At 38.5% G+C, this 15,901-nt stretch overlaps 1 protein-coding gene across 5 annotated transcripts in view; it reads left to right on the top strand.

The window, feature by feature from the left end:
• The first annotated feature begins 1,340 nt into the window (after window positions 1-1,340).
• Window positions 1,341-15,901, top strand: part of Iws1 (interacts with SUPT6H, CTD assembly factor 1) — a 37,296-nt gene continuing 22,735 nt past the window's right edge. For 2 of the 5 annotated variants that reach the window (XR_005737920.2, XM_078017269.1), the window contains exons 1-2: window positions 1,342-1,665; window positions 3,461-3,576. Coding sequence is in view for 4 of the 5 variants with exons in the window: in XM_078017269.1 (XP_077873395.1) it covers window positions 1,632-1,665; window positions 3,461-3,576 (150 nt within the window). In the remaining variant the exon portion in view is untranslated. Of the gene's footprint in view, window positions 1,666-3,460; window positions 3,577-15,901 lie in introns of all 5 variants that reach the window. The other 3 variants (XM_013366558.4, XM_005315875.5, XM_078017268.1) reach the window with 2 other exon arrangements.

Below are 15,901 nucleotides of genomic sequence, written 5' to 3'. Positions count from 1 at the left end.
AACCCTCCTCCAATCAAGAGGCAAAGTGCTCTTACTGGGCTAAGACAAAAATAAACAAGATAATGGACTTTACTCAGGTTATTGCTATAAGGGGAAACCCCAGATATGTATGGTCTTGGTAGAGTGTAAAAGGAAAGTAAGGAACCGGGCAAGCAAGAAATAAAAGATGGAAATCAGGCAGAGATACACACAACAGTTTATTTGTCAGAGCTGACAAAGGCACATCTGTCCATAGACGGAGAGAGGCAATACTGGCTTGGGTTCCGGGACTTTTATGGGTCTGGCTCAGGGATTAGAGCTGGATGGGTCCTAATGCAGACTGGGGTTGGTATGAGGGAGTGGTGAGCCTTTTGCAAAAAAGGGCTTGGGTGGGAAAGCGAAACTTTTCTTAAAATGACGGATGTCACTTAAGATGGCCCGTCCAGATGCTAAGCAAGGACCTTACAGGATGGTTTTGCCTTAGTTTTAGTTCGGTGATGGGGGGTGGGAGGATGATGGAATAGCTGGGATTATTTAGTTATAGGGAAAAGTTTGTTAGTAGGATGAACAGAAAACGTTTTGTATAGCTAGTTTCAGGGTACAGAGTTCAAATCTCAGCTAATCAGTCTTGAGACCATGAACAGGAACTTAGAGGGTCTGTCTGTCCCTGGCCATATAGGGCTTGTCACAGGTGAACAGGGGATCATCTGTAGGTCTTTTTAACTAAGTCAAATGGAGAAGGGTGGTTCGTTACAATGAGCTGTTTCAGGAACAAACAGGTGAAGAGGACATTTCTTAACCATCCTGTTTTCAGGAGCACAGAGCTTAGGTGCACCATGACCCTCCTCAGGTTTCATCAGGTGATCTTTCTGCAGGCAAAGATCTGTACTTCTTATTGTTGATAAAATGGGTCCTTAAGGTGGAAATTAAATAGTTATTTTATAAAGAAAGGAAGTAAAAATGCCTTGAAGGAGGTCTTGGTCACTTCAGTAAGTAATGCATCAACACTGCCTAGACTTGGAACTACAAGTCCCAGAGAACAGTGCGCCACCCCTTCGACACACCGAGGGCGGGAGTCTTTCGCCTAGCTGCAGGACTGAGAGTTATCTGGCCTAAAGATACAAAATGTAATTTTCGGAGCCTCCATTTTTCTCAAGAGTAATTCTGATGTTCCTCCAAGAAGGGGCGGACACACTCAAGAGCGAAAGCTCGCTCCCACGCAGGACAAACCAGACTCCTCCGCAGGGGCGTATTTAACTAAAGCTCCCGCTCATTTTTCCCAGTAGTCTCCTTTCCGGCGGTGCGGTGCGTCATTACTATTACGTTTTCTCATTGGCCGGCTTGACGCATGATAGCGCCTGCGCACTGCATTCCTTTGAGGGTCGTGGGCAGACGCCATTTTGGTCTCAGAGGTACTTCTGGGAAGTAGAGCGCCGACCCGCACGCTTGCTGGCTTTCCCGGTACGGCCTTTTCTGCTGGGGCTACCAGGTCGAAGCGTTCGTCTCTGCTGTTGCGGTTTTCATATTCTCCGAGCTCTCCGGTTAGGCCGGAGCCTCAGCACCGGGTCGCGCCATCGGAGGTCACACCACCAGGAAGGAGGTGACGGGGGCGGCGCGGGGCGCGGACACTCCCCGCTGAGAGCCCGCCTGCCATGGACTCGGAATATTACAGTGGCGACCAGTCAGGTGGGTTCGGGTTGGGGACCGAGCGATTCCTCGGCGGGCCTTGGCCTCGCGCTCTCGCGGGAGCCGGGAGAAAAACCCCGGAGACGAGCCTGCGGATCAGCGAGCTGCCGGCCCAAGTTAGAACCTTGGAGAGAGGGGATCTTTGAGGGAAAGACGTCTTCCGAATAGGTGAAGGTTTTTGCTGAAATCGGGAAGTCACTACCTATATCAAGCACCTGCTGTGTGCAGAATGTTGGGAAAGAAGAGGCTTTTCCTGTTAAGGATCTTTCAGAAGTTACGGGTTTTTTGAGAACCCGAGGAAGTTGTTCAGTAGGAGGCTGGGGACCCTTCCTAGACTTTTCATTCCAAGTTAGGGCTCATTTAATTCGCCTGCCACACTGGCTTCCCAGGATGTAAGTGCAGAACCTTTGTCTGAGTTGTAAGGAGTGCTTCTCTGGCTGTTATTGATGACTTTTTGCCTTTCCTTTACCTTAAGAGCTTTCCTTTTTCCTCACCCAAGTTTGGTCTGCCTTCCTTCTTATTCATGTACACTTATCCCCGTTGGGCAAGCCCTGGCACCCGGGATGTAAAGTTGAGTAAGGTAGGACCTAGTGGGGTCCTTTGCCATTTGTACATTCTGTATCAAAAGTGCTTAGTTGTTAGGACATAAAGCTCTCTCCTGTTTTGGTTTCCTTTTAATTCCTTACTTGTGACAACAAATAACAGTGATTGTAAGTGCTTTTCAGGCATGCACTTCTGTTTTGGTTAAAACTTTTTCTGATGTTTTCAAAAGAGTTTTTCAATTCATTTGTGTTTTAAAGTTGCTTTTTAAAAAAAGGTAGCTGTATGTATTACAGTAGGTAGGTTGGGTTTAAAGAGGTAACAAGTTGAGGTAATAGATAGCAGTTCCCTGACACCCCCTCCTCCTAATTTCTAAACTTTTAGTATTTACCTCTCTTCCTAACTTATGCTGTCTCTTCTTGCATCAATTTTAGTCGTTCTGTAATGCTTTCCTATTATGCCAGGACAGTATTTTAACCTTTTAACGCCTTCTTCTCTTCTATCCTCCCACTGATGCTGTGTAATTGTTAAACTTCAAAACTATTCTTTTTTTTCCCCAAAAAACTATTCTTTTTTTTTTTTCCCAAAAAACTATTCTTTTTATTGTGACTTCTTAACTTTACTCTAGCTAAGTACAGTAGCTCATTTATATGAGAGTGATTTCATCACTTTTTGGATTTTTAAAATATTGCTTAAAGTTAGGTACCAATTCATAATTATGGTTGATTTTTTTTTTTAATATTGTAATATATGCTTTAATGAGTTTTGACTATTTCTGGACTGGAGTTCCTTGTGCTTTTCTTTCATAAATAGATACTTTATATCATGTACCAACCAGGCAGTATTCTGGGTTCCAGGGATTCAGCAGTGAACTGAAAGCAGAATAACTTGAAAAAAATCACATAGTACATTAGAAGTTGGTGGTAAGTGCTCTGGAGAGAAAGACAGTTTTTAACATAAATTTGAAATAAATAGCACTTTACTTACAAGTTACTGACGTGGTATTTAATGATGTTTTTGTTTTTTAAGCTTTACATTCCTTTTATGGAGTATTTTTGCTGCCACATGCGCCATATGTTAATGATGTTGGTATTTGTATGACTATTGTATTGCTTTGCTCAAAATATTACCATCATTAGTTTTGCTTTGTCCGTAGTAACTTTTGCTTTGGATAGTCTTAAATCATTGTGTTTGTTTCAGCTACAGGTGTCATCCATGTTAACTGTAAGTGGATTTTTGTTTTGTTTTTAAGCAGATGATGGTGGTGCTACCCCAGTGCAGGATGAACGGGATTCTGGATCTGATGGTGAGGATGATGTAAATGAGCAACACTCTGGATCAGATACTGGAAGCATAGAACGGCATTCAGAGGTATTGGCTAAATATCTTTGGGGAAGATTTTTCCTTGTACTTTTGTGAGACCTGTTTTTAAATTTAGAAATTGTAGAGACCCTGCCATAGGACTTGGGGTTTAATCTCTGAGAGTAAAGTATGAAGTAATAGAAAACTGCTTTAAAAATAAATAGGGATGGTCTGGTTACTGATGTAATAACAGGGAAATAAGTTCTGACTGTGTTGAATTTCAAGTATTTAGGCAGTTTTAACTAAGTATATGAAATCAGATAATGAGCCAGGCCTTTGATATTTCACTTGGCTTCCCTAATCCTCAGATATCATCTTTTTTTTTTTTTTTTTAAAGAGAGAGTGATAGAGGAGAGAGAGAGAGAGAGAATTTTTAATATTTATTTTTAGTTCTCGGCGGACACAACATCTTTGTTGGTATGTGGTGGTGAGGATCGAACCCGGGCCGCACGCATGCCAGGCGAGCGCGCTACCGCTTGAGCCACATCCCCAGCCCCCTCAGATATCATCTTGAAGGGGCTATGAGCATTTGCAGCCTGAAAAAAAGTTGAAATAAAAAGTTAGGAAATTTTCAGGAATTGGCCTTCTTGTTTTGAATTGTTGAGATTCATATGATTAAAAAAAAAAGTGTAGTTTTAAAAGCTACTTTTGTAATAATACAGTATTGGATTCTCTATACATTTTAATATTCGTTCTAATACATAAATATTTTTAAAACAACTTAATCTGCTTCCTTGGTTATATAGTCTGTCTTATATATAACCAAAATAAATTTGGGACATTTTTCAGTGAGTCAGTGTGTCTTAGACATAAAGAAATAGGAATGATAAAAATGGAGAGATGTTTTTCACTAATTTGCTGAGGCTGGCTTTGAACTTGCGATCCTCCTGCCTCAGTTTGACAGGTGGCTGGGATTACAGGCATGTACCACCATGCTCCAAAACTCTTCTCAATCACTCCATCATTCTTATTTTTATATTTTTTGTTTTGTTTTGTTTGTTTGCAGTGCTGGGGATTGAACCTGGGGACTTGTGCATGCTAGGAAAACACTCTACCACTTAGCCCCACATCTTAGCTCCAAGATAGACAGATTTTCTAAGAACTTTTGTGCCATAGATTTTTTTTTTTTTTTTTTTTTTTTTTTTTTAAATTTTAACATTTATTTATTTTTTCTTAGTTCTCGGCGGACACAACATCTTTGTTGGTATGTGGTGCTGCTGAGGATCGAACCCGGGCCGCACGCATGCTAGGCGAGCGCGCTACTGCTTGAGCCACATCCCCAGCCCCCCATAGATTTGCTTAATTAAACACATAAAAAATTACCAATTTTACATACTAGATATTCTTGCAAATTGTATTGACCATCATTATAGAGTCATGTCATTTTTTATATTTATATGTTTGTGTCATTAGTATATTCATACATTTCTCATTTATTGAGCACTAGTGTTAGATGTTTGGTTTTTTTTTTCCTTAAGGTGTTTTGGACATATCAGTGACTAAAAGCCAGAATCCTTTTCTTGGATTTATTTTTCAGTGAGAGAAGAAAGACATTAAAACAACTTACTGCTTTTTAAAATTATAGTTTGCTAGAAGGTGACATATGTTGTGGATCTGGGGGAAATTAGAATGTAATGAAGGATGGAGGGCAAATTTCTGTGTTAAATTAAGAAATAATGCCAGGTGTGGTGTGCATGCTTATAATCCTAGCTACTTGGGAGGCTGAGGCAGGAGAATCATAAATTCAAAGCGAGCCTGGACAACTTAGCAATATCCTGTCTCAGAATAAAATTAAAAAGGAATGAGGATGGAGCTCAGAGGTAGCTCACTAACCTAGCATGTGGGAGGTCCAGCGTTCAACCCCCACCACCACAAAAAAAGAAAAGAAAAAGTGACATTTGAGCCAAGGCAGGAAGGGAGCTGAGGGAATAGTGACACATGTATGTGTCTGAAGGAAAAAACACTCCCATGAAGAACCCCAAAGTGAGAGTGTGCTTAAAGTTTTCAAGGAGCCAATGTGAGTAGTAAGGATGAGTGTAATATAGGATGAGTGGAGTAGTAAGAGGGAGCTAAATACAGATATGGGAATGGCTCATCATTTAATTATTTCAGTGACTCTTGTTTTTGTTTTTTTTCTTTGTAGGCCCTTAAATATTTAGGCTAAATTCCAGTAAATTAATAGGTAGGGGCTAAGTGATAATGTCAGCATTATTATAGTACATTTAGAGTGTAGTATTTTAAATTTCCACCTTGGAAACAATGTTAGGAGATTGACCCTAGGTGTCAGCTTTGATTATCTCAGGGCCTCTTGATTTAGTTATAAACATGATAAAGGTTCTTGTTTAGGCATTTGCTGCTACTTTTTTGTAATAATATGGATTCTAAATATATAAATGGATATGTTAAAAAATTGGAAATTATATCAGTAAATTTAAAGAAGATTAAAATTAGTATAAGTAATCCCATAAATAGCTACTAACTTTTTGACATTGTATTTCCTACATTTTAATTCTCTCCCATGCTTATAAAGTATGTGTATATTTTAAACTACTTGAAATTTTACTATGTATATTTTGTATCTATTATCTCTTCACTTAAGATTATACCTTAAGTATTTACTGATATTGTTAAAGAGCCCCACTAAGTGTAATTTTAATCGTTTCATAGTATTGGTGCAACATTACACTCATCCTTCCATGTCCAGGGGGATTGGTTCCAGGTGTCTTTTCCACCCTGGTGGATACCAAACCCAGAGGATGCCCAGATCCCTTATATAAAATGAAATGAAGACTGGGAGTATAGTCCAGTAGTAAGTATATCATGTACTGATTGAACAGAAAGCTTGGGCTAGGTCTTCAGTACATGCATGTGCAAATTTTAAATGGCATGATATTTGCGTATAATCTATACACATCCTCCTATATAAATCATCTCTAGATTATTTATAATACCTAATATCACAAAAATGCTATGTAAATAGTTATGACGCTGTATTGTTAGGGAACATTGACAAGGGAAAAAAATGGTCTGTTCTAGGCCTAACTGCATACTATACATTTATTTTTTCAAAAAAAAAAACAATCTTTTTTTTTTTTTTTTTTTTTGTACCAGGGATCAAACCCCGGGTATTCAACCACTGAGCCACATCCTCAGCACCCATTTTTTTTGAGACAAATTCTTGCCAAGTTGCTTAGAGTCTCACTAAATTGCTGAGGCTGTCTTTGAATTTGCAGTCCTGCTGCCCTAGTGTCCCTAGCTGCCAAGATGATAGGCATGCACCACCATGCCTGTCCATTTCTTCAAATATTTTCAATTGGTGGTCTGACGTTGGTTGAGTGCTTATTTGGTGAGTCCCTAATTGTTGACATTTAGATGATCAGGACTGTTTCCTTTTTCTAACTGTAACTGGCTACTAAATTCCCTTGTTTCCCCTTGATTGTGCTATTGTTTTTGAACATGCCCTGGAACATAAATTGCTGTTCAGACTAATACCATCAAATTATGGCTCCTTTAAAGGATCTCTGAGAACAGTATTTGAGAGTATTTTAACCCCAGTGTGTTTCCTCCCAGCTGTCCCTGGTTCTGTTCTGCAAACTAGATATCCTACAATTTATACTGTACCTTGAATCTCAGTCCCAGGTGCCTTCCAACCACGACTTTCCCAAATCATATTGCCAATGAAGTCAGTTTCTTTGGGGAATGATTGGGAGCTATCTGATTTATGATCTGTGTTTTCTCCAGGCAAAATGTGAACCAGGTCTGTAGAGCTCGTCACATCGACCTCTAGAAACTGACCTGTTTAGTGGGAGGTGGGAGTGAAACAGCAGCTCTTGTCATAGTGCAGTCTCACAAGCCAGAGCCAGGGTGAGAAGAGCGCTTATATTCTCAAAGTGCTTCACCCAGGCGGAACCTTCTTCATTAAAATTAAGTAATGGTGGGGCAGAAAATGAGGTTCTCCACCTCACAGGTGCACTCTGCTAGGCCTTATCCTTAGCAGTGGGCATCCAAGAGTCGAATGCCCTGCTTTAGGAAGGAATCCTCTGACTGGGAGAAAGGAGAAGAGAGAGCCCTGTGTTATTGTCTAGAGAAGGTTCTCTGTCTTGCAGAGCTGTGAGGTTGAAAGGAAGGAATGATCTGTTTTTCAAATACCAGATACTCTTGCTGAATTTTTATGGATTTTATAATTTATTTGCTTTTTGCTCTTAGGGCTATTTCCAGAGGCTTTAAATGATTACCTTTGAAAGATTTCCTGTCAGTTTCACTGGGGAGCAGGTCAACAGAACTTCTCATGCTGTTATGCCAGAAGTCCTCATTTGGCTTCATTTTTATCTCTTACTGCTTGGCCAAACCTTTCCATTTTCCCCCATTCAATTGCTTGTCTGTTACTACAGTTTTCATTGGGCCCTTTGAGCTTTCTCATCTCGTTTTATGTGTGTGGATCAGGTTCTCAGGTCCTGTCAGTTGCCAACCCTGCACAGAGAGCAGCCTTGGGTTGCTTTTCTGGTCAAGGGATTCTACCAAACCTGCTGTGGGCCTGTAAGCACATACCTAGGCATTACAGGATATTTAACATCTTGGTTCCCCATGAAATACTAGTGACATATACATGATCACCCCTCAATTACCAACCTTATACTTGACAACCAAAGTGACCCCTTGAATCCCCAAATACCACTTGGATGAGGAGCTAGAACTGACCTTGGGCTGAGAACACTGAAATGGAATAATTAGGTGTGTGATCATAAGAAAGGAAACCATGAATATTTGACAGTGTAGAAAATGAGGAATTCAGTGCAATCTTAACATTGTTTTCAAAGAATTCTGAATGATATGGGAGAATTCAACATGTTACTTGAAAGATATAGGCTATAAAATTGTAACTCTAGATCCTAACTTAATTTTTTAAATTGAAAATACATGAAAAGATTACTTGTACCAAAGTGATGGTAATCTTTGGGTGGTAGGAGTCACATTTCGTTTTTTATTCTATAGTGCACATTAATCTTTAAAATTAAAGAGAAAGTAAGTAGAATAACTGCCATCATTTTGTCACCCTTTTTTATGAGCATGCATGCAGTGATTGAAAATGTACTAAAATTTTAGAAGAACCTTGTAACGAACCCTTTCAAATCTGGAAAGATAAACCTTTTTCTACTGGCAGTTTTTTTTTATTTTGTTGTTTTTCCATTTTTAATTGTCTTTAATATAATTTGGATATCAAATTATGTTTTCTTAATAGATTATATGGAAGGATAGAGAGAAGAGTAGGAGAAAATTTACTAAAATTTGCACTTCCCTATTTTTTTTGAAGTCTCTGCATTTCCAATTGCCCTGGTATCTCTGCACCAGAAGACTGTAGGCATTTTTCTGTTCTGACTTTTGTCTTATAGTTTCTAAACCAAGAATTAAACTTTTAGATTGAAATACTTTTTTAAAAAATATTTTTTTAGTTGTCAATGGATCTTTTATTTTATTTATTTATATGTGGTGCTGAGGATCGAACCCAGGGCCTCACACATGCCAGGCAAGTGCTCTACCACTGAGCTCTAGATTGCAATACTTTTGAAATACACTAAAAGTGTATGTAATGTGTGATTTATTATCCATGTCTTTCAAGACTTGTTTTAAAATGTTTGCTGTTTACTTGGCATAACAATGCAAACTTGAAACTACAGGGTTCTTACAGAACTATAGTCCTTTATAGATGAGTGTAGCTGACATGCAAACAGGCTACTTGTACAACTCATTGCTGTATGAAGGACACATATAAAGTTCTGTGGGAGGAAGGGAGGATATCATATCATCAGTAGATATGATGTTTCAACTGAATAAGGAATGAGTATAATATTTCCAGCTGGAGAAAAAGGTTACAGGTAGCAATCATTGGTAGTAATCCTAGATAGAGGTGCAGCAGGTACAGTAGGCCTAGAATTTGGAAGGACTTGGTGTATTTCAGGAGTGATTGTTGTGGATTGAAAATGGAATAGCTTAATGAGAAGTGATGCTGAAGAATTAAGTATGGACCAGATGATGTAATACCAAATCTCTCTGGAATGATGATGAAATGTTCTGTATTTGCATAACTTTTTATAGTGAAGGACAGTATGGCCAGAATTTGATTTCAAATTCTAGCTTTGCCACTTAATCATTACCAGCCCCTGGAAAAATTATTTCATCTTTGTGAGCTACCCCTTCACTGTCTTGATAGTGAACTAAAAAAGGTTGTAATGAGGATTAAATTAAAACTTAATGTAATAGCTTTGAAAACTACAATACCCTTCTTATTATTCTATACAATAAATAGGGTAGATATTTCTGTTAGTCGGTTTTTCATCCCTGTGACCAAAATACATGACAAGAACAACTTAGAGGAGGAAAAATTTAATATGGGCTCACAGTTTCAGAGGTCTTAGTCCAGGAGCACTGACCTCATTGCTTTGGGCTCAAGGCAGAACATTATCACAGAAGGGCATAGTAGAGGAAAGCTCAGCTCATGGCAGTCAGAAAGCAGGGAGAGAGGAGCTAGGGATAAAATATATATTCCCAAAGGGCACACTCCCAGTGATCTTCCTTCCTCCAGTAATGCTCCACCTGCACATAGTTACCACCCAGTTAGCCTATCCAAATTATTAATCCATCAGGTGGATTAAAACACTGATGAGTTTATAGCTGTCATAATCTACCTGAACATTTCTGCATGAAAACAGGAGCTTTTGGGGTGCACCCCGTAGTAAACCATAAGCATTTTGAGCACCACATGGAGAGGTAGTCCTTTTTTGTGATCTAGTTGCCAGTTCTGATTTTCATTGTTTCACTTTGATGTTTTCTTAAAAGGACAGTGTGAAATTAGCTGTGTGGGTTTTGGGCAGGTGGTGTCTCTTTCCTGGGAACTATATTAAAGGAAATAACAGGGGTTTTGTTGTTATTATTTTGCTTTTTAATTCAAGAAGCCCGTACATTTCATCTACATAGAAAAGTAGAGCTTTCCCCTGCTGAGGATCCCACAGAAAAAAACTATGTGGGACTATTGAGGAAGAGATTGTTTGGAAATGGAACCTGGCGTCTTACTGTTTTCTAAGAGCAAATCAAGCTACAGTGGGCCCCATCATCCATCTACTGTTGAAGTTAGACGGCCTCCCTTAATTCCAGCCTCACTTTGAATTGAGTAAAGATGGTAGTCTGCTTTTGTTTGAATATTTCTACCAAGCTGGGGAATAACATCAAAGTAGCTGGAAAGTTTCTTGGCCATTGCTGTCCTTGTTTACCTTATTTCTTACTAGTTCTTTTCATTCCATCTACACCTTCCGTGTGTTAGGAATTGGACATTGTTTTCTGTTATGTGTTGCTTATGTGATTTCTTTTTCATTTCGTTGAATGTAGCTTGAGTCTTTTTATTCTTCAGGTGAAAGATACATTTTTTAAAAATGGTTTCTTAAGGTCAATGTATGAAGAAAATAAATGTGTAAACTGTCACTTTTCAGTGAAATAGAAGTACAAGATGCTACAGGGATAGGAAGAAGGAATGGCTGACCAGCTGGGTCTTCACAGAGGATACATTTGGGTTGTCTCTGGAAGGGTGAATATTTTATAATTAATAATTAGTAGGATTTAGTTCTTAATTTGTTTACATGCATTTAACCCCACAATAGCCCTCTAAGGTACAGATAATTATTCCTGAGTCCATTAAATTGAGGACATAGTAGCTTTGAGGATTAAGAACATTTCCTCATGTCAAACAATATAAAGTGGCAGAACTAAGGTTTAGACCCCAGGCCTTAACTAATAAAGAGATGCAATCTTAACTAATACATTATATTGTACAAAGTTCATTTTATCTAGAGAGAAAGAGATGGAAGAGACTTCAGGAGAGGAGTATTTTTGTCAAGTTTTGGGTTATGAAAAGTACAAGCGAACAAAGATAATCTAGGCAAAGGGAACAGAATTTGTAAAGGCATGGAGGTAAGTTAGGATTTCTTCAATGTGATTTGTCATGTGGTTCACATGTTAAAATACAAATTATTTGGCACCTTTTCCCGACCTACTAGATTAATATGTGGAGGTGAGAAGTACAAAAATCTCTGGTTTTCAGTAAAGATCCCCAGATGATTTCCTGTGCACACTAAAGTTTGGTAACTGCTAGTGTGGCACACATGGTTGATGTTAGTGAGGGCAGAAATGAGTCTGGAAGTAGGCAGGAGTTAGCTTTGTTATCATAAAAGCCTTGAGCTTTGTGCAGAATCTTTTTTTACCAGTACTCTTCAATGAGCTTTTATTTTTTACTCTAATATCAGCCAGACAAGGGACACTCATTAGTAGCTTCATTTTATTATGTGTGTGCTAATGGTAAAATTGGGAGTTTTCAGAGCATTGCATCTCATTAGAAATTAACTGGATTGACAGCATTGTATTGTTTTAGTAGCTGGTTCCTCAGGTCAATGAATCCATTCATCTTTGCTTCCTTCCTTCTTTCCTTCCTGATTCTAGGAGTCCAAGCCAGTAAGTACTTCACATGTGCTACACTCTCAGTCCCTCCGATTCTTTATATACTAATTGAAACTAATATAATATGAGGATTTAGTTATATTTTCTGGAACTGGAGTCCACTGAAATGGTTTTTGAAAATACTCCTATAGTTTTTTTCTTCATGGAATTTACAGAGTGATTACTATGGAGTGTTTTGCCAGTTTATAATGATAAATTTTTGCAAGTTTGCAAGTTCAACTGTTTTGAGTTTGACACTTCTGATGGGTTCTTTGGTTCTTTATAAGGGTTTCTGTTTGACAGTGTACTATGAAATTTACATACTAGTATTTGCTTTACAGCAGCTTACTTGCTTTTCAGTTTAAGAGTGTCAGTTACTGGGTGTGTGTGTGTGTATCTGTTCCTTAAGATTGAACACCAGTGTAAATGATTGTGTGAAGACATTTCTGAAGCCTCCCACTACCTCATGTGCTCAATATCTCTGACAGTTCCAACTAGGGAATTTCTTGCATTATTAAAAAAATGCCATTTCAATAGCACTTTTTACTGTTAATTGCATTTTGAGTTTACAATTTAATTGCTAAAGTCAGTCTGAAAAATTTGAATATTGTTGTGATAGTTTTTAAGCTTAATTGCATAATTTCTAATATGCTCTGGCTAAATTCTATGATATCATTGCTTATGTTTATTCTCTAGCTTGAGTCTATTGACCAGCACTTTCTTACTGCAGTGATTTCTGTCCTTTTTTTCCTAATTGGCCACATAGAATGGATACTCAAGTTTTATGAAACTCCTTTAAAATTGATGAGACTCCGTAAGTTTTATAATCATTATCATATATAATATACTTAATAGTTGCTTGTTTTGCGGTGCCTACCTAATATTATCAGGAAACCCACGGTAGAGTGTAGCACATAAGTGCTGGGATGACTCCCAGTTTATGATGTCTCCCTCCTTTGGGAGTGTCTCCCAGTGCTGTGCCTCTCTTCCAGAGGATTGAGTCACATCTGATATTGCCAATTACACAGTCTTTCCTGTGGATTTAAAATTTAGGTTCTAGACAGTGAAATATAGCATGGTTGGAGCTGAGTCATATTATTAATAGTGCTGTAGTGAAAAGATCCGAGAGTTCCTTTTTCTAAATTGAAATGCCTTGGTTCTTACCTACATTGGTCTGTTAGTCATTAGTCATTCATCTTACTGATTCGGGGACGATTCTTCTTTTTTTGAACCTAGACAGGAATTATTTCTGTTTTCAGCTAAAATAAATTGAATCACACATAAGCTGAATATTTGAATTATGTGATGGGTGTGTCATAAAAAAACATTTTAATCAGCCTCCTACTGGTTCCTGTTTACCCCTCCCTATCATACTAGTTAACTTAATTACTCAGTCATCACAAACTAAGGGCACAAATACTTGTCATCTACATACCTTTTGCAGCTTGGTTTCATATAGCTATATATCCTGTAGAGTTTCAAAATATTGTTAGAATTTGTTTGTTTGGCTCTTCATTAGGCAACGGCTCTTTAGAGTTGGGCATTGAGAAACGCGTTCAGCTTTGATTGCTAGCACCTTGTACATAGTAGGCATTAAATAAATGCTTATTGAATTAATATTATTAAATATTATTAAAACTCCTTTTGATGTTATTCCCACTTAATTCCTTTATTATTTATTCAAAAAATGGTGTGTGTGTATGTGTATGTATGCGCGTGCGCTGGAGACCATTCTGTGCTCTAGGGATACCTCTGTGAAGAAAAGAAATCAAAAGAGTTGGGTGCACTGGTGCTCGCCTGTAATCCCTGTGGCTCAGGAGGCTAAAATAGGAGGATTGCAAGTTAACGGTGAGGTGCTAAGCAACTCAGTGAGAGCCTGTCTCTAAATAAAATACAGAATAGGGCTGGGGATGTGACTCAGTGGTTAAGTGTCCCTGAGTTCAACCCCACTCGCCCTGCCACCCCCTGCCCCCCCCCAAAAAAAAGAAACCAAAAATGCCTGCCTTCATAGAGCTTACATTCTAAATAAATATGTCATCTTTTTTTTTTTTTAATTAGGAAGTATAGTTAAAGTAACTTTAAGCAGTGTGTGGAGTTTTGTACTATAATTGCAAGATTCGCCCTCCAGTCTTTTTTTGGGAGGGGGGTACCAGGAATTTAACTCAGGGACACTCAACCACTGAGCCACATTTCCATCTCTATTTTGTGTTTTATTTAGAGGCAGGATCTCACTGAGTTGCTTAGCGCCTCGAAGTTGCTGAGGCTGGCTTTGAACTCAGGATCCTCCTGTCTCAGCCTCCCAAGCCACTGGGATTACATGCATGCACCACTGCGCCCAGCCTCCTTCTCCAATCTTAATGTCATATTTAATAGATAAATTCTAGTTTTAACAGGATAATAGAGATGTGACAAGGAATGATGCTAAATGCCCAGTAGAAATTTTCAAAGTTTATGGGTTTGGAAAGTTTCCTGAACATGATAAGCTTCAGTGAATATATTTAGTAGTTAGTGTTTCTTTGGAATTCTGTGTTGTCATAATAATAAAATATGAATAACTCCTCAAACTTCTGTTATGTATGCTTGCTTATTTTTTGTGCTCTCTTTGAAGTTGTAATCATAGCATACTTAGTCTTTAATGATCTTGGGGTAAATTGAAGAGTATGACAGTGGGCATATATGTTGTTAAAATCTCTTTGGTCCTTGAAAATTGATCCAGGTAAGTTCATGTAGCCTCAGTCATAATATTCTAAACAGAAATATTTGACTTAATAGATTATTTTTAAGGGAGGACACTCAAACAAAAAGACTTTTACTTTTTTTTTCTTTTTTCTGTTCTATTGTTGTTCTGCTTAGTTGTACATGACAACAGAATGCATTTCAATTCATCATATACAAATGGAGCACAACATTTCAGTTCTCTTGTCGTACATGATGTAGAGATGCAATCATACATGTACCTAGGGTAATGATGTCCATCTCATTCCACCATCTTTCCTATCCTTTTAGCCCCTCCTGACCCTCCCCTTTGCTTAATCCAAAGTTCCTCCGTTCTTCCCATGCTCCCCCATCCGCCTCCATCCCCATCATAGATCAGCATCCACTAATCAGAGAAAACATTCAGCCTTTTTGGGGAAGATTGGCTTACTTCGCTTAGCATAATATTCCCCAGCTCCATCCATTTACCTGCATATGCCATAATTTTATTTCTTTTAATGCTGAGTAATATTCCATTGTGTATATATACCACAGTCTTTATCCATCCATCTGTTGATGGGCATCTAGGTTGGTTCCACAGTTCAGCTATTGTGAATTCAGCTGCTATAAACATTTGTGTGGCTATGTCACTATAGTATGCTGATTTTAAATCCTTTTTGGGTATAGACCAAGGATTTAAAATAATAGCTGGGTCAAATGGTAGTTCCATTCCAAGTTTTCTGAGGAATCTCCACACTGCTTTCCAAGTGGTTGCACCAATTTGTAATACCACCAGCAATGTATGAGTGTACCTTTCCCCCCCCATCCTTTCCAACACTTATTATTGCTTGTATTCTTGATAACTGCCATTCTGACTGGGGTAAGATGAAATCTTAGAAGAGTAGTTTTGATTTGCATTTCTCTAATTACTGAAGATGTTGAACATTTTTTCATATTTTTGTTGGTTGTGTGTATATCTTCTTCTGAGAAGTGTCTGTTCAGGGCTGGGGATGTGGCTCAAGCGGTAGTGCGCTCACCTGGCATGCGTGCGGCCCAGGTTCGATCCTCAGCACCACATACCAACAAAGATGTGTCCGCCGAGAACTAAAAAATAAATATTAAAAAAATTCTCTCTCTCTCTCTCTCCTCTCTCACCTCT

This window comes from Ictidomys tridecemlineatus, chromosome 7 (genome assembly GCF_052094955.1).
Source record: "Ictidomys tridecemlineatus isolate mIctTri1 chromosome 7, mIctTri1.hap1, whole genome shotgun sequence".
Lineage (NCBI taxonomy): Eukaryota > Metazoa > Chordata > Mammalia > Rodentia > Sciuridae > Ictidomys > Ictidomys tridecemlineatus.
This window is presented reverse-complemented; position numbering and strand designations above follow the sequence as displayed.